This window comes from Geotrypetes seraphini, chromosome 8, assembly GCF_902459505.1.
Source record: "Geotrypetes seraphini chromosome 8, aGeoSer1.1, whole genome shotgun sequence".
Lineage (NCBI taxonomy): Eukaryota > Metazoa > Chordata > Amphibia > Gymnophiona > Dermophiidae > Geotrypetes > Geotrypetes seraphini.
In genome coordinates, this window is record NC_047091.1 from 27,684,315 (window position 1) to 27,708,922 (window position 24,608).

Consider the following 24,608-nt stretch of genomic DNA (forward strand, 5'->3'; position numbering starts at 1 on the left):
AGGCCCCAAAGCTGGCATCGCTCAGCCAGTACTACTAGTGAAGCAAGCAACAGGAGCCCAGAGCTAAACTAGAAGAAGCTAGGAGCTAGAAGACTGTCATTCATCCGCCTGCTGGAGACAGAGCATACTAATAATTTATTTTCTTGTATACCGCCCTACCAGTAGTTCTGGGCGGTTCACAACAAGAGAAACTGAGACATTTCAGTGAAAAAATACAGTACAGAAAACATATTACTACTTTAAATACAATATCAGTAAAAAAACAATTCAATTAAAATGCAAATTCCTATATAAAATACACCATTGTTTGATATGCTGTTGAAAAAGTTAACATTCTTCCTTATCAAATAGGTAAGTTTTCAATAATTTCCTAAATATGAGGTAAGAGTGGGATTGGGCAATCAGAGGGCACATCCAGGAACTCATCTTCCCCGCTTAACATTCTAGTGTCCTGTCCAAAAAGGTTTTATAACGACAGGCCTTTACAGCAGAGAAGATGAACATACCGGAATTTCTGGTGCATTTATTTGACTTAAATAATTTCAGGTAAGATACCAGATAAGAAGGCAGTAAACCGAAAAGTGCCATGTAACAAATACACTCAAATTTAAAAAACGCTCTGGCTTCGAATGGAAGTCAATGCAATCTAGTATAAAAAGAACTTACATGGTCATATTTCTTAAGACCAATAATCAAACAGATTGCAGCATTCCGATCTAATCGAAGTCTTAATAAAATAATTTTTGTTAACCCTAGATAAACGATGTTACAATAATCCAAGGTAGACTGGACCAACAGCCGGAAGGACTCTGTATCAAAATATTTCTTAATGGTCCTCAATTTCCATAGTATTGCATGGCATTTTGTAGTTAACAGATCCATATGCTTCCTAAAAGTTAGACTACGGTCTAAAGTTATTCCCAGAATTTTCAAATTAGGTACTATCTCAAAACATTGACCTTTCAATTGGATAGTTGTTTCCTGGATTTTATCGTTAGGGCTAGCTAAAAAAAAAATCTTAGTTTTTTCAGAGTTAAATTTCAGCTTGAACTGCAACATCCATAGTTCTACTTTTTCCAAGACATTTGAAATCTGAGTAATCAATTCACTCGAGAAAGCTTTACAAGGTAATAATATGGTCAGGAGGCTTTCCATCCAATAAGACAGAGTCAATTCAGTGCTCTTTATCGCCACCTGCTGGTAGATGGACGCAACCCATTGGTCTCTGGATTCATCTGCTGCTGGCACTAAGGAAGTATAAATGCCAAGCCACTTATAGGAATAGAAGCATTTAGCATATGCTTGGGAATGCACCTTTGTAAAGGGACCCATATGTGTCTTTGCCTTATTTGTGCACCTTATTTTATGTAGCTATTTTGTACTCTTTTCCAATTAAATGTGTGCATTCAGTTGTTATTCACAAAAAACTTTGGTTTGCTGGAATATCATTACAATTTAAAGAAATAAATACAGACCAGGGAGGGATGCTAGCTCACTAGCCGAGTGGTGGCCATCTAAAGCAGACTTCCAGTAGACAGTGACAGAATCCAAGCACACACATAAGAAGAGACAGAGAATAAGTAATTCCAGAACTAGCACCTAAGCTTAGAAGGAGGTTACAAGAGCCAGAACAGTGACATAAACCACAGGAGACATAGAAAGGGTCATTCCTAGAACTAGCACCTGAGCTTAGGCACCCTTTGCACACATATATGCACAAAAATATCAATAAGACTCATGTCCACACTATAGCATGTATAGGCAAAGGGGGCAGGGCATGGGCATAATTTCTAGAATATTGTAACGCACCCTTGCTGTATCTAGGCATGCTCAGATGCACCTGCTCTAAAACTGGTGTAAATGCGGGCTCCTAAACACAAGGCACACCAATGCCAGCCTATGTTAGTATTCTTTAATGGAATCTGATGCCCAGATGCTATTGAGGAATCAGCGCTCACTGTGCAGCATCAGGGTATCTACAAAGAGGTGCCCACTTACAGAACTGCCAGCAAGGGGACCAGGTGGCAGAGAGGGAGACGAGCACAGATCAAATTAGCCTCATGGCAGCACAGAAAGTGGGCACAGTTTGCATCTTTTAAGTTTCTGTGTTTCTTCCTTCCAGCTCCTACCTTTCTTCTTCTGAGGATAGAAAGGAACAGCTTCAATAGAGGGTAGAGGCCGATAATTGGGCTGAATCGGAGGCAAAGGAATATCTGGTAATGCTGGTACCACATCTATTTTCATCTGCAAGTAATTAAAAGATAACATTGACCATAGCTCTGCAGAGAAGCTACATATGATAAACGTACCTGCCCTGTAACGATATAATTTGTTTATTCTGCTTATTTGTTGGGATTTATTAACCACTTTTATGAAGACATTCAGCCAAGAGGTTGTTCAACAGGCATAGCTCAATATAAACTTACATTATATTAAAAGTATAAACAATAGTAAAATGAGCAACTGTAAGCATAAGATTTAATCAATCAAGTAACTGAGACTAGCAAATGAAAACTTAGTAATAGCAATGAGCTGATACAGAATCAGAAATATACAAATGATAAAGCTTTAATTTGTAATAGAATGAATTGACCCATTAGCTGACTACTGCTAGTGCTCAATTAACATGCAATTAACTACTTCTAGCTATTTCCATAAGTCGTAGAATTTAGCATAATTCTCATGGGGTATAAAAGTTAACTTTCAGCTCATTTACCTTTTTGGGTTTAGTTGGCGATGACTGTCTCTTTTTTGTCTCTTGATCACAAATACGCTTCTGATCTTTGAGCTTTTTACTAGAATCAGAACTCTTGCTACTGGTCTTCGATCCAGTTCGCTTGCTGTTTCTTCCTTCCTTCTCAGATACTGGTGCTAGGCTATGGACAAGTTTTTTCTTCTTCTTTTGAGGCTGATCATAACTCAGGTAAGATTCAAAGGACATAGTTGGTTGTTCATACTCATCATCCAGCTCAACTTCTTCCAAGTTTGGTGAAAACAGCACAGATTTCTTTTGCTGCTCAGTTGTGTCAGAGCTCTTAGATTTCCCTTCATGCCTTTTACTTTTCTCCACTTTCTGTTTGTCTTTATATGAAAAATCCATGTCTTTCTCTGAGCTCAGTTTTAATTCAGTTGCACTTGTAAATTTCTTTGGATCCTTCTGTTTCTCTTTGATAACCGTATCTGAAAGTTCCTCTGTGCATGGCTGGGGCCTTTCTTTGCCTGAGCTGGTAAAAACAAGCCCACTTTCCCGATGCTTGTTTTTTTTAGACGTCTGCCCTCCACTGTCTAAAGTTTGTAACTTTTCCTGTTTGCTGACTGCTGAGGGCACGTCTCGATGATGTTCTTTCTTAGAACTTTTATCGTCTCCCTTGCTATCAGCTCGGTGCTTTTCTTTGTGGGGGGATTTGTGCTCTTTGCATTGACCTGGTGTACCTTTCTCCAAGGTCTGAATTTGGCTCTTTTCCTGACTTCTATTTGCTTTCCTATGACATTGGTTTTCCTGTGCCTCCAATCTATAATGGTCTCTGTTCAGATCTGGGGGGCTACTGAGGGGTTCCACTAGTTGCCCTTGTTCATCATCAGAATATTCTGGATTTGAATAGTGATCCATGAATGGCTGACACCAGTTCCCATCCTCTCTGCCTTCACTGCTGCTATAACCCGCTATTCTGTCAGTGTCAGAATATTTTTTCTGCTTTTTCCCTCTATCACCTTGACCAGGATATTGCTGGAATGATTTTCCTAAGTCATCGTCTATGTCGCTCTTGCATTTAGGAGAAGGAGCTCTAGGCCTTTTTCGGGAACTGGACTTGTCATACTCTCGCTCCTCAGATGCAACATTATTTCTGCAAAGAAAAGTATAATCCAAAATTACTCCAAAAAAGGTACAAACTTCAAGTCACACTGCACATAAAAAAGAACGATATTACAGGCAGCAACAAGAGAGAGCAGATCTCATGGAAAGCAAAACAGAGAACTGTCCATTTTTCTTTGGGCAAGCCACTTCTTGAATCCTGGCACTAACTAGCTTAGTCTCAGCCAGGAAATTAAAACCAAACCATTAAGTAGCACAGTTTTAGAGAAGAAGACTAAGAGTGGAGAAGTAGCCTAATTGTTAGTGCAACAAACTTTGATCCTAAAGAACTGGGTTCAACTCCCACTGCAGCTCCTTGTGACCCTGGACAAGTCACTTAACCCTCCACTGTCCCAAGTACAAAAACAAAGATTATGAGCCCATTAGGGACAGAGAAGTACCTGCATTTAATGTGTACAGTGCTGCGTTTATGTCTAGTAGTGCTATAGAAATAATTAGTAGTAGTAATAACCGTAGTCTTAGAGAGACAATGAAAACCAAAACATTAACTAGAACCAAAGCATTACCTAGCAGAGTCTTAGAGAGGAACTGAAGATCAAATCTTTAATTAGCACAGCGTGAGCGGGGAAATTGAGACCAAAGCATTTGAAATCAAGCTTTCAGACTATGGAAAAAAAATAGGTGCTTCTTCCTCATATCTAGAGCACCCCAACATTTCACAATCACCCTGCATAAAAGTTGCTCCCTCTTTCTGGGAAGAGAAACCTCTCTCAAATATCTTTTTTTTATATATACTATTCAAATCATGTCACATCTCACTTTAAAGCCGTGCAAACAAGCTTAACAAATATCACAAACAGAAAGGGAAAAGTTCTTGACTTACCGCTCTACCTCCTGTGGAACCAGCTTCTTCCAACGGGCCACAAGGGTCTTAGCAAAGTCTCCAACACATTCATGTTTTCTCAAGCTGTTCACAGTCTTTCCCACACCTGTTTCCTGTAGGACATACAACAGTTACCAAAAGTTTAACCCCTTGAATCCACAGAAGAATGAAAGTCCAAAACAAAAGAAATGGTAGAATCTGATGTTACTGAAGAAGGCTTTTTTAACACGAGAAGATAATCCACAATCTTTATAAAAAATAAAGTTTATCCACAACTTTCGTCAATGAAGAGGACCCAACACGGTCCATGTTTTGACCTTTAGTGTTTTCCTCAGGGGTCACGATTGATCTCTCCAAAGAATTAGTGAATGTAGTAACCTACATCCAAGCGCAGGTGAATATTTTCCTCACTCTTCCAGCATTTTGCTTGGAAGACTGGGCGTCCAAGTGACAGATGAAATTTAATGTGGACAAATGCAAAGTGATAGAAAATAGAGGGTAGGGTTAAATAGTCATTTTTCTCAATGGAGGAGCGTAAATGGAGGAGAGTAAATAGTGGAGTGCCGCAGGGATCTGTACTAGGACCGGTACTATTTAACTTATTTATAAATGATCTGGAAATTGGAATGACGAGTGAGGTGATTAAATTTGCAGATGACACTAAACTGTTCAAAGTTGTTAAAACGCATGCAGATTGTGAAAAATTGCAGAAGACCTTAGGAAATTGGAAGACTGGACATCCAAATGGCAGATGAAATTTAATGTGGACAAATGCAAAGAATAACCTGAATCAGTTACCGGATGCTAGGGTCCACCTTGGGGATTAGTGCCAAGAAAAGGATCTGGGTATCATCGTAGACAACACGATGAAATTTTCCGCCCAATGTATGGCAGCGGCCAAAAAAGCAAACAGGATCCTAGGAATTATTAAAAAAAGGGATGGTTAACAAAACTAAGAATATCGTTCCATGGTGCGACCTCATCTGGAGTATTACATTCAATTCTTGTCTCCTTATCTCAAGAAAAATACAGTGGCACTAGAAAAGGTTCAAAGAAGAGCAACTAAGATGGTAAAGGCGATGAAACTCCTCTCATATGAGGAAAGACTAAAATGATTAGGGCTCTTCAGCTTAGAAAAGGGACAGCTGAGGGGAGATATGATTGAAGTCTACAAAATCCTGAGTGGAGTAGAACGGGTACAAGTGGATCGATTTTTCACTCCGTCAAAAATTACAAAGACTAGGGGACACTGGACGAAACTGTAGGGTGGAGGTGAGAATCCAAGATGGCTGCAGGCTGGATGTGCTGAGGAACACTCCTCAGAGTTTGGCCGATTTCGAAAGGGAATTTTCGTGGGAGCGATCTTACTACCCACCTGAAATGCCGAAGAGACGAGGTCGGAGTGCCGCTGCGGCCTTGTGGCGCACCGGAGGAATCTCTACCGGCGGTATAGAAGAGCTCCTGAGGAGAATGCAAAATGCCCCGTTCGTGTCGGCAGTTGGCCTGCTGGAGACGCTGGGAGTAGGCAGGACCGCAGCAACTCTCCTTGGGCCGGACACCACTCTCAGCCCGGATGCAAGAGCACTGCCCTCAAAGCCTCAGATCACAAGCTCTCCACAGAGTGAGGAGACCCACCAGGTCGAATTATCTCCTCCTCTGGAGGCTAGTATTGTAACATCAGAGAGCCTGGGAGATGGGGCACTCCAGCAAGAAAGCCCCACTATGGAGACTGAGGCAATAGCATCGTTGGGGGAAGGACGTGTCCAGAAGGGAAAGTGGCAAGCTGATTCAATTGATGGTGAGCACTTTTTCACTGAAAGGAAAAAAATTCTTATAAGTAAGCCCGTCGAAGTGACTCTGGAATCGTTATGGGATCTTGTGACTAACTTTGGTAAAGTCATAAGTCCTCATTTCCAACATATAGAAGGGAAACTGATTGAACACACAAAAGAGATAAAAGAATTTAAAATGGACATGGCTTCTTCTAAAGTTACTATTGGAAAAGTTGAACAGGAGCTAACATCTTTTAAACATATTCAAGAGACATTAATTAAAGATAATACAAATCTTAGGAGAAAAATTGAATCTTTAGAAAATAATGCTCATGGTAATAACCTAAGATTGATTAACTTCCCAAGGATCGCTATGGTGTCCCCTAGGGAAATGATCAAGCGATATTTACAGGGAGTTTTGGAGGAATGTTTATCTCCATTCTCTCAGGTTTATTATTTGCTTGTTAGAAGTCAGAATACCAATCATGAAGTATCGGATGTATCAACTTTACTTGAGACATCAGACAAAGAAATGGCAATCTCAGCTACATTAATCTTGACAATGGCTCTTCAGCCAGATAAGGCATGGATTTTGAGATTATTTTTCAAAAAATAATTTCTTGGATTTAAAATTCAGATGTTCCCTGATCTATCACGTGAAACGCAGAAGCGCCGTCGTGAATTTCTTAGCTTTAGGGGCCATATTCTATTTAAGGCATTCCTGTAAGTGTATAGTGTTCCCCCCGTCGTTCACGGTATTTTCAGACCGCGAACCGCCAACAAGGAGAGGGTAGCAGGAGAGAGCAGCTGGAGCGCCGCGAGTGCAGGAAATCACTCTCGGTACGCTCCGACTGCCTCTTCCTGCACTAAGTCGGTCCTTATCTAATCAGAAGCTGCTTTGACATGCAACTCCTGATTGGATAAGGCCTGACAGTGTAGGAAGAGGCGGTCGGAGCATACCGCGAGTGATTTCCTGCACTCGCAGTGCTCCGGCTGCTCTCCTGCTGCCCTCTTCCGCTGCCCTCTTCAGGCTACCCCATGAAAAACCATATTCGCGTTTTTTTTGAGATTCATGGGGGTTCCTAGAACGGAACCCCCGCGAATATCGGGGAAGTACTGTATAGTATATCACCGTGAAATTAAGTAGGTTTTCTTTGATCCTTTTCAATTAACTATCTTCTTGTCGTTATCCCGTTTGGAGAAAGAAAATCATTAGCTCTTTAGATTAATTTAGTCATTAGCTCTCAGCTCTACAGTCTTGATATTATTTGAACATTTGCTTAATGTCTCGCTCTTTATTAACCTTGGATCCTTTTGGAGGACTTGAGTAAAGTTAAACATATATATGTTTCTTTTTTTTCTTTTATTGTTGGAATGTTAATTCTGATGGAATTGTTCTTGTGTTTAACTTCTTTCTGTACAAGTTATTATGTTTGATATTGAAGTTTGAAAGTGATAAATAAATAAATTAAAAAAAACAAAACTGCAGGGAAATACTTTTAAAACCAATAGGAGAAACTATTTTTTTCACTCAGAGAATAGTTAAGCTCTGGAACGCGTTGCCAGAGGTTGTGGTAAAAGCAGATAGCATAGCTGGTTTTAAGAAAGGTTTGGACTAATTCCTGGAAGAAAAGTCCATAGTCTGTTATCGGTAGCATGGAATGTTGCCACTCTTTGGGTTTTGGTCAGGTACTAGTAACCTGGATTGGCCACCGTGAGCAACCGGAAGTTGCGTCAGAGGAGAAGTTTCCGCCCACACACACGCGACTGCATGCAGGCTTGGCAGGCTTCAGCGAGTTACTTTACTAACGCTCCACAAAGGTAATGGGGAGGGAGATAGATTTGGTAGGTAGGAAGGAGGGAGGTGGCCGCACGCGTTCCGTCCCTTAACTGTGGCAATTCACCGCTCCATGGGGCGGTGGATGGCCTTGTGCCTGCAGTGAGCACTTTTTTCCCCTCCACTGTTTCGGCGGGTTACCCGTGGGTAACAGAAACCATGTCATTCTCTACTTCCTTGTGGGTCAAATGCCCTAGGCCATGACCTGCAGCTTGCCATTAATTTCCAGTAAATTTGATGTTCAGGTTTATACATGCAAGGAAATAACCTACATTGTCATAGGTATTGATACTTGATAGGTCTTTTAATGTGTGATAGGATGATTGTTATCTTATGACTTGTTATGTATTTGTTGCTGTCTTTTTATTATGGATGTTCTGTTGTAATCCACATAGAATTATTGGATATGCGGACTATAAATTTGTTTAATTAATTAATTAAACAAATAAACTACACTTCAGTGCTGTTTCTGCAAGGGACTACAATTTAACACTGGCAGTCTCATTCGAACACAGCAGCCTGCCATTATCCCTCAAGCACTGCTGTTAACATGCAGCTTTTGACCACCCCACACTGAACCAAACTAGCACTCCCCCAAGTTGCAGCCAACACAAAACCAATCATTCTGTGGAAATGCAAAAACAAAAGCCTTTACCCCATCTATGTTGTCCACCTCAGTTTACTGTGTTCTCAGTCCTAGTATCCTGGCACAACTTAGGTGTGGGGGGGGGAGTGAATTTGTAAATAACCCAGAGCTCCTTCCAGCTGGCTGCTTCAAGCACTCTTTAGTCTTTAAATCATCATTATTATTAATCAATGCCTTAAACCAGGAGTGCCCAAAATGTCGATCGCAAAGGCAACACTGGAAGATCGCAGAGCCAGTGTTCTCCCTAGCATTCCCACAGTCACTTTCTCACCTTTAAAGTACTGTAATTATGGCAGCCTGCAGAGCGAACATAGGGGCTGCTGTTAGCCTCTGTAGCACGTTCCCTCTGCCGCGGTCCCGCCCCCCGACGTCAGAGGAGGTGCGGGACCGTGCCAGAGGGAACATGCTACAGAAGCCAATGGCAGCCTGCCACGTTCACTCTGCAGGCTGCCGTAATTAACTTTCAACTGTGGTAGGCCCAGAGGGAAGAACTGACCTGACAGTCACTATGTGCAGGGAAGCAGTGAAGGTAAGGCCCCGCACCAAAGGTGGGAGGACTCAAAATGTTAGCAGAAGGAAGATAGAGAGGGAGAAACCTGAAACAAAGGGGAGACAGAAGAGAGGGGGGCAGATGTTGGACTATGGGAGGTGCAGACAGAAGAGACAGAGGGGGAGAGACCCTGAGGAAGAACAGAGGAGGGAGACATGTTGCCAATAGGGTTGGAGGAGAGAGAGGGATGGGGAATGTTGGTTGGGGAATGGAACGAGGTGCACTCGGTATATATATAAATAAATATGGGGTATTTTACTAAGGCGTGCTAGCCAATTTAGCACGCGCTAATCCATAGAATATAATGGGTGCATTAGCACTTAGCGTGTGCTAAATCGGCTAGCGCACCGTAGTAAAAGAGAGGGTATATGTTTAGTGTTTTTATTGTTGGTAGATCGTTTTGACTTGGTCATTTGAAAAGTAGCTCGCAAGCCCAAAAAGTGTGGGTACCCCTGCTTTAATCAAGTCAAATACATTTTTGTTTTCAAGTTGTCTGAGACCAACTCAAACCTGACTCCCTGGTCTAAGAGGAGGGGAGGGCGCCAAACAACTTCATATCTCATCAGGTGTGCTGAGACTGACCATCCTCTGAAGTCCAGAAGAACTGTAGATGGGATGTCGTAACCATCTGCTGGAGAGCAGTGTGTTGCATGGGGGCTTTTACAGGCACAACACACTGCTCTACAATCTGGCATTATATGCTGATTGGTGAACATAAGCCATCAGTTCTGGGCTGGACTGGTATAGTCGGAAAAAAAGGAAGTAAACAGAAATATTATCAAAGGAGCAAGAAAAGTGGGTCACCACAGCAGAAAAGAGCGACAGCACAAAACTCAGGTAAAAAGCCAATTTAGTGATAGAGAATTTTGTTCAGAAAAAAAAAACAATGCATGTTCACAAACTGGAAAAATAAAATAGCAAAAAATTAAATTTTTGAGCATTTCTTACCACAAGGATTTCAACTGTGACTGGCAACTCTGCTAATCTCTTCAGACTCTTCAGCAGCTGCCAAAAAATACAGAACAAATTTTAAACTGAAGATTAATAATTTGAAAGAAAGTACAGCAGAAGCAACTCTCTCTGGAGGGTTTGAAATTAAAATAAAGTCTTCTCAGAATTTAACTGTAAAATTTACCAAGGACACAGGTTATTTAAGAAATAATGCTTCCAAGAACTTAAATCTAGATTCTTAACTTCCCAAAGGTTAGATTATCTGCAAAAGAAATATTTTAAAAAGCATTTGATGGAAATACTGGCGAGGTAGGGAGTAATCCTGCAGCCAGAATCTGCCAAGGGGATACAATATTCTCTTGCACCGAAGATATGTCTCCAGAGGCTTCTGTCCAGCAGGGAAGGGTCAGGATGGACATTGCTGTGGGAGATTCAGTCATTAGCATTCAGATAGCTGGGTGGCTGGTGGACTTGAGGATCACTTGGTCATTTGTCTGCCTGATGCGAAGGTGGCAGACCTCATACCTAGATAAGATTTTAGACAATGCTGGAAAGTAGCCTGCGGTCTTGGTACATGTGGGTTCCAATGACATAGGGAAATGTTGTAGAGAGGCTCTGAAGCCAAATTTAGGCTTAGGTAGGAAGCTAAACTCTAAAACCTCCAGGATAGCATTTTCAGAAGTGCTCCTTGTTCTACACGCAAGACCCAAAAGACAGGCAGAGCTCCAGAGTCGATGAGGGGATGGTGCAGGAAGGAAGGTTTTAGATTTGTTAGGAACCGGGCAACATATTGCAGAAGAGGGAGCCTATTCTGCAAAGATGGGCTCCACCATAACCAGAGTAGACCCAAGCTGCTGGCATCAACATTTAAAAAGGAGACAGAGCAGCTTTAAAACTAGAAACTGAGAGAAGGCCAAGAATTACTCAAAGAGCATGGGTTAGGACATGGTATCTTTAAAAGATATCAACACATTAGGGATGATAAGGTATCCCAAAACAAGACCATAGTTGACCAGGTGTCCTTAAATACAGAGCAGAACAAGTTTAAAGAATGCAAATTATCCATGTTGACTGCTGAGAAAGTTGTAAATAGGAATGACAAACATTGTTTGAAATGCCAGAAGCTTAAGAAACAAGATAGGAGGGTTCGAATATATTGCACTGAAAAGATAGATATTAATAGGCATCTCTGAGATAGGGAATGGGATTGTTTTAACTTTAGTATTAATAAGATGCATTATTTCATTAGTTTATTAAGCTTATGAATTATATTTAATATTAATTGTGTGTTGTATTGAGACTATTGTATTAAAATTATTAAAGAATTAAAAAACAAACAAACGTGGTGGTAAAAATTATATCGCAGTGATAGGGTGGATCGAATTGGTGGAGGCATAGCATTATACAGTACATTAAGAAGGGCCTTGAATCAAATAGACTAGAAATTTCTACAGGAACCAACATAGACCTTGGAATCCCTATGGGTAGAAATTCCATGTGTAAAAGGAATATGTATGGGACTCATTAGCATGAGACAGGACTGAACTGAACAGTCAGTGTAATCAGTTGACCAAGGACTTAGATGAGGCACAAACTAATCTCAACACTAAGAACCCAAATAGTTCAAGCTGATTTGTTAATGAGGGCAGAATTGAAATGTTTAAAGGCTAAATTGGCCTCACAGAGACAGGTTAACACTGTGCCTTGGTCTGTATTAGAGAAACAAATCACCTCAGAAGCTTCATAGTGGGACAGAAAAACGGATACCAGGCCACAAAACCAGAGCAGGAGGATCAGACCGACACAGAGGAGGAAATTTCACAGACATTCCAGAGCAATATCTAGAGCGATAGGGAGGTTACTATAGCCCCTGGGAATGAATGTAGGGCACCAGTAACAGTTGTGCGACAAGACTCCAAGAAAGACAGTGACACTGAAAGAAGAGTGGAGAAAGCTAGCTCTATGTCTTAACATAATTAGTGCAAATGGGATACTGATATTCCGATTCACTGGGGTCTAGGGAAGTATAAGAAGAAAAATTCAGATTTTGATAAGCTTATGCACCTAGCCTTGGGACCACACTATTATAAATTTGGCTCTCTCACTCATTCATACCAGTTTGTAAAGATGGGCACTGAACAACTATTTCATTGCACCCCCTTGCAAGTACTCAGATCTCTTTCACTTTTGCCAACGGACACGCTAGAACAATTTGCATAAAGAGTATGGGTGATAGACGCAGTACTTACAGAGCACGAACACTGGCCCAGTACAGAAAATTATGGTCAGAGGTACCAATAGCAGATTACTTTGAAGACACCTATATTGCCTGAATGAATTGAAGAATACGTCAAGCACCACGGTTTCCAGTTCAACTGAGTGCTCTTGGGATTGGTCCCAAAGTGATGGGCTGGGTCAGGAACTGGTTGAGTGGAAGGTGATCAATGGAGATCGCTCCGAGGAAAGGTATGTTACCAGTGGTGTGCCTCAAGGTTCTGTTCTTGGACCTGTTCTTTTTAACATTTTTATAAATGATATCGCAGAAGGGTGGTTGGGTAAGATTTGCCTCTTTGCAGATGATACCAAAATCTGCAATAAAGTAGACACGCCAGATGGTGTGAATAACGAAGAAAGACCTGGCAAAGTTTGAAGAATGGTCTGAAATTTGGCAGCTAAAATTTAATGCTAAGAAATGCAAGGTCATGCATTTGGGCTGCAAAAATCCGAGGGGGTGAAGAACTTATGTGCACGATGGAATAGCGGGACTTAGGTGTGATTGTATGTGATGATCTTAAGGTGGCCAAACAGGTTGAAAAGGTGACAGTGAAAGCTAGGATGCTAGGTTGCATAGGGAGAGGAATGGCCAGTAGGAAAAAGGAGGTATTGATGCCTATGTATAAGTTTCTGGCGAGACCTCATTTAGAATATTGTGTACAATTCTGGAGGCTGCATTTTCAAAAAGATATAAAAAGGATGGAGTCATTTCAGAGAAAGGCAACTAAAATGGTGTGTGGTCTTCGTGATAAGGCGTATACTTTGGAGGAAAACCGGAAGAGGGGAGATATGATAGAGATGTTTAAACACCTACGTAATATAAATGTGCATGAGTCGAATCTCTTTCATTTGAGAGGAAACCGCAATGAGGGGCATAGGATGAAGTTAAGAGGTGATAGGGTCTGGAGTAATCTGAGGAAATACATTTTTATGGAAAGGGTGGTAGAAGTGTGGAACAATCTCCCGGAAGAGGTGGTGGAAACAGAGACTGTGTCTGAATTCAAGAGGACCTGGGATAGGCACGTGGGATCTCTCAGAAAGAGATAATGGCTACTGTGAATGGGCAGACTAGATGGGCCATTTGGCCTTTCTCTGCCACCATGTTTCTAAGTTCTCTGGGACATGCAGAAAATGTGATCGAGAAGCTGGGACGTTGAGACATATGTTTTGGTGGTGTGTACCCATATAGGGTTTTTGGAAAGAGATACAGAGCTTTATTCTTAGAGTGGTTGGGGTTCTTTTGTGGGGACAAAGGAACAAATGGTGCTGGATTTACCTGGTGACTTCAGAGCCTTGCCTAAGGAGAAGCAACTGTTGTGTCATAAAATGTGTTTAGTGTCTCGGAAATGCATTTTATGACACTGGATTGAAGAGGAGCCCCCTGAGTGGCATTGGAAGGCCTCCCTTTATACATTGGCAGGGATGGGAAGCCAAGGGGAGACGTAAAGCAACAAATACTTTTATGAAGGTGTGGGGTCCCTATTTGGATATCTTATCACTTATTGGGCGATAATGAATTGTGAGGTTGGGGAAGAAGTGGAAGAGGGATGTGGAGGAGGGGGTGGTATTTTGGGGGGAGAGTCTTTGCAATCTAGTTGCTTAAGTTTGGGGGATCAAGTAACAGTTAACCTATGAAGAGAATAGGATTATTTGGGTGAAAGCTGTTGCTAACTTGTTGGTTGGGGTATATGGATTTCTCAACCTATGGCTGCACTAGTTCGGGTCCATAAGAAAACAAGGCCTCGGATTGTTGTTTGTTGTAGTCATGGGGGGGGTCTCTATTTTGCTTTGGGTGTTAAATAGGACTGGGATAAAGGGAGGGGCGAGACAGGTAGGGAGTTGGGGTATTTCTAAGTTAAAATGCATTGATGACTAGACACCCTTGATAGCAGACTTGAGGTTGTATTCTGGATATACTGTGTTGAGAATCTTGTGTTACTGGTTTTGTGGACATTATAAGTCATCAATAAAAATGTTTGATCCTAAAATATATTAAAGGTTCACAGCAAACAACATATGCAGTGTACAAAAACATAGTCCAAAGTTGAAGAACTTCACTTATCTGTATCTTAAACATCCTGCATTCACTGCAAATTCACTTATCCAAAACAACCATAAAGTTCAAACTTATATCTTGACAAAGATCTTCATTTTGATGGTCCTCGCTAGATGCTTCAGGAAATGCAATCCTAACATTTAGGGGCTGATTCTACAAAGGGTGCCATCCTTAAAAGGCTCAACAATTGCTTTAAAAAAAAAAAAAATTATATAAAAGACAGGTGCCTATTGCATGGCGCTTAGCAGCGCCTAACGCCTAAGTGGGCGTTTCTTTGGGCAAAGTGTTACTTAGGCACCACTAAGCACAATTCTCCAAAAACTTAGGTGCCTGAAATATAGATGTAAGTGTTAAAGACCTAATTTTTATACAGTGCTACTAGTCGCAATTGACACGTGGCCAGTACCATTTTTTTCTAAGCAGCAGCCAATTTAGGTGCCATTTAGAGAATCAGCTGCCTATTGACTACTACAACATTTTTTGAATTAGGTAGCTAGTAGTGTATATTAGTGTTATAATTATAAATTTTGGGGTTACTACCTACTTTGAAGACATATGTTCTTGTAAATACCATTGGCCAGTCTTCATTTTTCTCTGTTTGTATTTAGCATCTTGCTGGTAGTTGGGCATAGCTGCTTTATTTGTGTTGGATTCTTTTCAGATAATATCCTTTAAACTCTGTTTTGTTTGGCTTCCTTAAGTGGAAGGTTTGATTTGCTTTTGAGTTTTGTTTGAATAATTTTTTCAACTGATTGATTCTGTTTCTTCGGCATATTTCTGTACAAGATGCTATTATTTGATAGAACCTTTTGCATTTTTATAAGATAAAATTTTTAAAAGGAGTAGCTGCAACAGCTAAGAACCTAAATCAGGTATGAACATTATTTTAAAATACCATTTTGGGAAGAACAGATATATTCCATAAATTAAAAAAGGGTAGAATGATGGCTAATTAGCTGGCATAGTAAAATATAAGGTATGAGAGAGAACTATAACTAGAACATAATAAAGGAAAAAAGATCCAAATGTAGAAAACAGGGAACAGTATGAGCAATGACAAGCAGGGCTGTGGAGTTGGAGTCAGAAGCAATTTTGGGGTTACTGGAGCCAGAGTTGGTGAAAATGTACCAACTCAAACTCTGACTCCTAATAGAGTTAAATTGTATGTCATGTAAATATTATAATGCTTACATTTCTTATTTCACAGATAAATTGATTAACCCTTTTCATGTCTTACTTTTAGAGTACCGTATTTTTTCCTCCATAAGACGCACCTGACCATAAGATGCACCCATCTGTAGAGGAGGAAAAACCAAGAAAAAAATTCTGAACCAAATTGAGTGCCCTGTATCCTGTCCCCCTCTGGTGGTCTAGTGGTAGGCTGGGACAGGGCACTTCTAGTGGTGGGCACATCTAATGGCAGGCAGTCTAATGGCAGCCAGCCAGCCCCAAGCCAGCCAGAAACCCCCCCCCCCCGCTATCTTTTTAAATCCCTCTCAAAACAGCAGTCTCAGTATTTTTATCATCCCCCAGGTACCTTTCTAAAACACCCCCCTCCCCCCGCAGGTACAATTTTTTTAACCCCCCCGTACCATTTTAAAAAATCCCCTCCAAGCCCCTTTTTAAAACATCCCTCCCCCGCAAACACCCACCTTTTTAAAACATTCCCCCCCCCCCTGGCAAATACCCACCGCTGTCGTACCTTGTTAAAAACATCCTGGTGGTCTAGCTGATTCTTCCCTGGCTAGCTGTCTCCTATTTCTCGGACAGGACCAGCAGAGGTCAGGCACGAGATTTCCACGCTCCTGCCTGGCCCTGCACTGCTTTCTGATTGGCTACAGTCATTTCTCATGTCCCCAATCAGAAAGCAGCGCAGGGCCAGGCAGGAGCGCGGAAAGCTCGCGCCTGACCTCCGCTGCTCCTCTCCGGGAAATAGGAGATGGCTAACGAGGGAGGAATCATGCTAGATGTTTTTAACAAGGTACAACAGCACCGGTGGGTGTGTGTGAAAAAGGTGCGGCAGCAGGTGTTTGCTGGGGTGGATGTTTTAAAAACGTATGGCGGCAGGTGTTTGCAGGGGGGGATGTTTTAAAAAGGTGCGGCAGCAGGCATGTGGGGGGATGCTTTAAAAAGGGGCATGCAGGGGGGGGGGGGATTTTTTAAAACGGTACGGAGGGGTTAAAAATTGTACCTTCGCTCCATAAGATGCACCGAGATTTCCACCCACTTTTGGATGGGAAAAAAGTGCGTCTTATGGAACGAAAAATACGGTAAATGTTGATATTAAGTTACTACTACTAGTGGCACCTAGAAAATGATATGGGGACAAAATTTGTCCCCACTCCCACGAATTGTATGATCCCATCTGCACAAGCCTCGAATAGTAATGATTTTATATTGAAATAATTTTATTAAAGTATTTTTAAAAACCAATATTCTGTACAACTGTCATTTTATAGATCACAAATAGAGAAGAATCAATAAAACCCCTGTCTTTCCTCCCCTCTCACAAATATTTCCCTCCACTATCAAGACAACCAACAATCAAATTAGTAAAAAATGTTACAAAACCCAAGGAGTAGCAACATTCCATACTACTGATACAGGGCAAGCAGTGGCTTCACCCATGTCTTTCTCAATAACAGACTATGGGCTTTTCTTCCAGGAAACTGTCTAAACCTTTTTTAAAACTAGCTACACTATCCACTCTTACCACAACCTCTGGCAATGCGTTCCAGAGCTTAACTATTCTCAGAGTGAAAAAATATTTCTTCCTATTGGTTTTAAAAGTATTTCCCTGTAACTTCACCAAGTGTCCCCTAGTCTTTATAATTTTTGACACAGCGAAAAATCAACCCACTTGTACCAGTTCTACTCCACTCAAGATTTTGTAGACTTCAATCATATCTCCCCTCAGCCCTCTCTTTTCCAAGCTGAAGAGCCCTAAACGTTTTAGTCTTTCCTCATACGAGAGGAGTTCCATCCCCTTTATCATCATCTTGGTCACTCTTATTTGCTAACAGAATACCTCACTCACACACAAATGCCAAATCTATAAGAGCTGACCAAAAATGATAACAAATTAAACCAAAATCCCAAGCCACACCTTGCATGTAGTACAACACCTACATAGATAAATAAAGGAGTCGGAGTCAAAGTCAAAAGTTTTGTGTATTAACTCCACAACCCTGCTGACAAGTTACAGAGATTCAAAGCTCTGCTAATGGGAAGAGAATTTGAAAAGAAGCTTGCAGTAGAGGCAAAACCTACAATAAAATCTTTTTCAGTTACATTAGAAACAGAATTCTGTGTGGGAATCAACTGAGCCATTAGATTATTCCTTTTATTCCATAATGCTCAGGAAGAACAAGGCCTTAGAAAGAGACTAAATTACTCCCTCCTTTTACTAAGCCACGGTAAAGGTTTCTACTAGAGAATGACACGGTGACAAAATTCATCACCGTTCCCGTCCCTGCGGATAACCGCGGGAAACCATCTTCATGTCATTCTTTAAGGAGAGAGGGAAGAATCAGAGTATGAATGGCCACAACCACTGACCCGCAAGCTTTGTTTTGAAGAATGATGGTGTAGAAGGACCGAGTTCGAAATAGACACTAGAAAATGACATAAGATTATTTCCCGCGGTTATCCACGGGGACGGGAACGGTGATGAATTTTGTCACCGTGTCGTTCTCTAGTTTCTACTGCAGCCTGGAGCACTAAATGGTCTGATGCTCATATAATTCCTAGGAGTGTCGGAGCAGCGTCAGAGCATTTAGCACCCCAGGCCGTGGTAGAAACCTCTAATACAGCTTAGTAAAAGAAGGCCTTAATTCTTTGCTTAAAAGTCATTACTGAGGAAGATATAAGGGCAGCAAGTCATCTGGACGAGATAGCATACACCCCACAGCACTGAAAACTCAAAAATGAAAATTTGAAGATTTACTATTGGTAATCCGCAACCCATCATTAAAATACTTATAGTACCTGAAGACTGGATGGTTGCTAATGTAATGCCAGTTTTAAAAAAGGATTCAAGAGGTGATCTAGGAAACTACATACCAATAAACCTGAAGCCAGTAGAGAATAAAATGGCAGAAACTATTTTAAAGACCAAAATTACTGAACACAGACATGAATTAATGGGACAAACCAACATAAATTCAGCCAAATTAAGTCTTGCCTCACCAATCTGCTACATTTTTTGAAGGTGTCACTAAACTCCTAGGTATTTATTTATTCAATTTTCTATACCGTTCTCCCAAGGGAGCTCAGAACGGTTTACAATAATTTATTCAGGTACTCAAGCATTTTTCCCCTGTCTGTCCTGTTGGACTCACAATCTATCTAATGTATCTGGGCTATGGGGAGATAAAGTGACTTGCCCAAGGTCACAAGGAGCAGCATGGGTTTGAACTCACAACCTCAGGGTACCGAGGTTGTAGCTTTAACTACTGCACTAGTTAATATAGTGTATCTAGATTTTTAGAAAGCTTTTCACAAAATCCCTTGTGAGAGCCTCCTGTGAAAATTAAAAAAGCTTTGGGATAGAAGGCAATGTGCTAGAGAAAAAAATAAAACAAAGTAAGGTTAAATGGCCAATTCTCTCAAAGGAGGAAGGTGAATAGTGAAATACCAGTACTTAACATATTTATGTTATTTTGAAATAGGATGAACGCAAATGGATGGAGTGTGTCCAAAAGAAGGCTACTAAAATGGCTGGTGGCCTTCTTCATATGGCATATGGGGACAGACTTAAAGATCTCAATATGTATACTTTAGAAGAAAGGTGGGAGAGGGGAGATATGATTGAGACTTTTAAATACCTACATGATGTAAATGCGCACAAGGCAGACTGGATGGGCTATTTGGCCTTTATCTGCCATCATGTTTCTATGAAAGGAAGCTTTGGAATGAGAGGGCATAGGATGAAGTTAAGAGGCTCAGGACTAATCTATAAAGTACTTTTTTTTTTTTTTTTACAGAAAGCATGGTAGGTGTATGGAATAGTCTACCGGTAGAGATGGTGGCGAGAAAGCCTGTCTGAATTAAAGAAAGTGTAGGACAGGCACATGGGATCTCTTAGGGAGAGGAGGAGATAGCGGATGCTGTGGGTGGGCCATCACGTTACTAGGTTTCTAAAATTATTCAACATTATTAAACTGCATGTGAATTATGAGAATGTGCTGGAGGATCTTGGGAGACTGGAAATCTAAATGGCAAATAAACTTTGATGTCGATTAGGGCAAAATGTTGCACTGGGAATAATTCTCTGCATAGCTGCGGCCAAACAGCAAAGAGAAGGAAAGACAAAGAATTTCATGCTGCCTCTCTATTCCATGCACCCTGAGCACTGTGTTCAAGGCTGGTTGCCATATCTCAAAAAAGGCAGGGCGAACTTTGGAAAAGAACTCTTATAAGAGGGACGGCTAAAGAGATGAGACAGCTAAGTGGAGTGGAACAGGGAAATGCTTCTGCACTCAGCCTAGGCAACTTGGACCATCTCTGGAGCTCGTTAGCAGGCGAGTAGGTTTGGGAAGAGTCTCCATTCCCGAGAAGCAGCACGAGCCACGGCAAGACAACGGCCGGGGGCTCGTTGCGCACTCCTAGTCAAGCGTGGACCTTTCTAGGCCCCCTCGTAGGAGGCGAGTGAGACCGGCTCTCGCGCTCTCTGGCTCTAGCCGGACTGCCCAGCCTGCGTTTCCGAACCGAGACGCCTTTTCCAGGCCCACGGACAGCTTTCGCGTCTTCTGCTTTTTACCTTTTTCGGTTCGGAATTGGCCGACAGTCGCGACTGCAGTCTCCCTACAACTTCCAGCACTGATTCCGCCATCTCTACCGCGGGCATTCCATGACCGGAAGTGGCTGCGGCACCCAATGAGCGGCGCGCTTGCTGGGGCGTACGGAAAGGGAACCGGAAATAACGTCTGTCTTGTTTGGGCACCTTTACGCCTGGCACGTTAGCATGACGTATGCAATGACGTCCTCTCCCTGTCTTGGACTACATTTAATTTTGTAGCCCTTAGGCTTATAGCCCTGGCAGGAGAACCCCCAGCGTCTCAACCTTTAATAAAGTTTCAAAAAGAACTAAAGCCTTTCTTCCCCCTTAGGCATCTCTTCCACCCCAATTCAGTTAGCATCACTTTGTTTCAAAACACAAATTAGTTTTGTAATTCTTTTTCACTGAAAGGGTGGTTGATCACTGGAATAATCTTCCACTTCAGGTTATTGAGGCCAGCAGCGTGCCTGATTTTAAAGCCAAATGGGATAGACACTGGGATCTATTCACAAAGAAAGGTAAAGGAGGGTCATTGGGGTGGGCAGACTAGATGGGCCATGGCCCTTACCTGCCGTCTATGTTTCTATGTAAACTCAAGATGATACGGCCCCTTGCATCAATTCTAGAAGCAAAATGTCTTAATAACCTCATTCAGTCCTTGCTTATCTCCACCCAAGACTACTATAATTTCCTTTACTTTGGGCTTCCCCAAAGAGAGACTAGATTACAAATTATTCAAAATACTGCTGCAAAAATTATCAGCAATGCAAAGAAATTAGACCATGTCATACCTAAGGTGACCATACGTCCCGTTTTCAGATCCTCTGTCCCATTGTCCCCACACACAGCTTCAGGACGCCCAAAATGTCCTGTTTTCAGAGACAGCGTCCAGAAGCTGTGCGCAGGGACAACGCAACAGGCGATCGCTTCCTGTCCCTCCCCTGCTGCACCAAAAAAAAAAAAAAAGCCTCCCTCCAGGCCCGATTTAGGTCCACCACCACTGCTCCTCTGCTGCCACTACTCAAACGCGGAAGCTTTCTTCCCGACGTCAATTCTGACGTGAGAGAGGACGTTCCGGGCCAGCCAATCGCTGCCTGGCTGGCCCGGAACGTCCTCTCCGACGTCAGAATTGACATCAGAAAGAAGGCTTCCGGGTTTGAGTAGTTTGCAGCAGAGGAGCAGCGGCGGTGCACCTAAGTCGGGCCTGGAGGGAGGATTTTGTTTTCCACAGTAGGGGGGGGGAGGGGAGGAGGTAGGCAGGCTGGCTGGCGCTGGGGAAGAGAGGTAGGTAAGCAGGTTTGGGGGGGGAGGAGGTAGGCAGGCAGGCTGGCTGGCTCTGGGGGAGGGAGACAGGCAGGCAGGCTCTGAGGGAGGCAGACAGACAGGCTTTTTGGGAGGGGGTGGGACGAAGGCTGGAAGCAGTGAGGGGACATAGGAAGGAGGGATGAAGGAAGGAGAGAAAACGGCAGAGAAGGGGGAAAAGGCCTGGACCAAAGGGGAAAGACAGGAGGCAGAAGCAGGACTTTAGAAGGTGCAGACAGAGGGGGAGAGCCCCTGAGGAAGAGCAGAGAGAGGCAAGATCATAACAGAGGAGGGAGAGAAAGGAAGACCTGAAACAAAAGGTACAAAGGAGAACTGACACTGGATCTGGGGGCACTAAGGACATTGGAAGGAAGGAGGGAATAGAAAGGGACAACTGTTGTGCCTGAGTGCAGAAAGAAATGAAAGATAGGATGCACAGTCAGAGGGAAACGCAACCAGAGACTCATGAAATCACCAGACAGCAAAGGTAGGAGAAATGATTTTATTTTCAATTTAGTGATAAAAATGTGTCAGTTTTGAGAATTTATATCTGCTGTCTATATTTTGCACTATATTTGTCTATTTTTCTATAGTTACTGAGGTGACATTGTTGAAAACCCCCCAAATATAAATAATTAACATTTTCTCTGCGTATAGGGTGCTTTGTGGTTTTTTTAAAATTTTATGGTTACCATTATGAAATAATAAGATAGTGTGTACATTAAAAATGAATGGAAGAAATTGGGGCAGGGCTAGGGCAGGATTGGGGGTGGGACTGAATATTAATAGATGTCCCGTTTTGATGAAAAAAATAAATGGTCACGTTAGTCATACCTCTTTTGAAAAAGGCCCACTGGTTGCCTATCTCCCACAGAATCACATTTAAAAATTCTCTTTCTTGCCTTCAACAGTCAGGCCAATCACTCTCCTTTATTTAACGACAGACTTCTGATCCCGTACAAAACCTCACATACTTTACGATCATCTCTGCAACATCTTCTTACAGTTCCATCTGTTTGTCAGTTATTTTATGGCAACTCACAAAACTATTCTGTAGTCGCTCCTGCTCTCTGAAATACCCTCCTCTTAAAACTGGAAACTAAAATTAATCATTTTAAAACTAGCCTTAAAATCTCGCTTTAAGGATGCTTTTAAGATTTAATTACATGGATTACCTAAATCTTCCCTTTCTCCATAGCATTCTTCCCATTACCTTTTCAATTTTTATTTTATAAAATTGTAAACCCTCCCCTTATGCCATGTTGTGACAATTCAAATTCATATACACACACACATCTATATCTCTCTATATATCCTTTCCCTTGTTTTAATTATTTTTGTTTTAAAAATTGTTTTATATTGTAAACTGCTTTGGCATTAAAGTGGTATATCAAACCATAATGAACTTGAAACTGCACCCTACTAGTACATAAGGGTTATGAAATTTCCTATCTTACCTACTTAAATCTCAGTTTATTTTTGCAAAGTAAATTCAACAGCTGTGTACAGTACTATTAAATTTCAGGTTCAACATAGCATTGCCCTTCAAACATGCATAGGAGGTGTTAGACTCAATATCTATCTTACCCTTGTCATTGTCTTCTACTACACATATTCAATCAACCTACATCACAAGCAAAGCCTAACCTACTTGTTCAAGGGGGGGGGGGGGGATACTAGGCTTAGGCAAAGAATTAAAGTGTTCTCCTCAGGAAGGTCAGAAAATATTGTAAAGTTACTGAAACAGGACATCAAAAGCCTAAAACTACTGATTTGTACCTATTAGCAAAACCAATAGGCTTAAAGGCCTTAAGGAATTCCATCAGGAACTTAAATCCTATCCACATAATAGGGGTCAGACCAGTGTCCAAACCCACATTAGATTATGTTTAACCTCAGATAATTAATGATCAGGAGCAGCTTAACAGATGATCAAATCTCTGCTGCCCTCACCTTTAATTTCTAAATTGCTAGGCCCTTTGGGGATCGGTGTGAGCAAATTAAAACATGTGGCTTTTTGTACTTTTCTCAGGATTGGGGGGGGGAAGCACAGTTAACAATTTCCCCATAGAAAACACATTCGGTAACCTATAACACTTATATTGACTTACCACTGAAAAGGTGTGAACTAGAACTTAGAAACACATGCACAGGGTCTAGACTCCATAAATCACATATAGAGTCTTATTTGACTTATTTATCTTGTTTAACTTATAGACCTCAGTGGTACCGCCTGTATGCCACTATACTTTTAGATCATACAGTATTCAGGCACCCCTAGTCGTCATCGGTCTCAATAATACATACTTTAGATATTTTTAATCGTTTATTTTAAATAATTAAATAAGTACTCATCTTCATCTATGCAGTTGGGGGTAGGCATTCCGACACAGATCTATGTTTCGCTCAAAGGGCTTTATCAAGGAAATCCCCCTTAAATCAAACAGCTCATGTTCCCCGCTTTTGTAGATTTAACCAGTTAAAAAAGGGTTAAGAGCAGACAAAACAGTTACCAAGGTACTCCAGATGCTGAGATGGGGCCAACCGACTCTTGGAGGGGTTGACTACCCATCCCAGCGAATGGAGAAACTTCACCACCCGAGCCGTGACCCGGGTGCTCTCCTGAAACAACTTTGCCCAAAGCAACCAGTCGTCCAGATAGGTATGCACCAGAATGCCCTCTGTCCACAAGGCTGCCGCAACGACAACCATAACTTTGGTGAACATCCGGGGGAGCTGTGGCC

General features: G+C 41.8%; 1 protein-coding gene across 2 annotated transcripts in view; it reads right to left on the minus strand.

Annotated features, from left to right (window-relative positions):
* ELOA (elongin A) overlaps positions 1-20,677 on the minus strand; it is an 84,571-nt gene extending 63,894 nt beyond the window's left edge. For both annotated transcript variants that reach the window (XM_033955918.1, XM_033955919.1), the window contains exons 1-5: positions 20,545-20,677; positions 10,451-10,507; positions 4,698-4,810; positions 2,717-3,845; positions 2,130-2,244 (exon numbers count right to left, since the gene is read on the minus strand). In XM_033955918.1, the coding sequence (XP_033811809.1) occupies positions 2,130-2,244; positions 2,717-3,845; positions 4,698-4,810; positions 10,451-10,507; positions 20,545-20,631 (1,501 nt within the window). In that variant the 5' untranslated portion in view covers positions 20,632-20,677. The remainder of the gene's footprint in view (positions 1-2,129; positions 2,245-2,716; positions 3,846-4,697; positions 4,811-10,450; positions 10,508-20,544) is intronic.
* Positions 20,678-24,608: the final 3,931 nt, after the last annotated feature.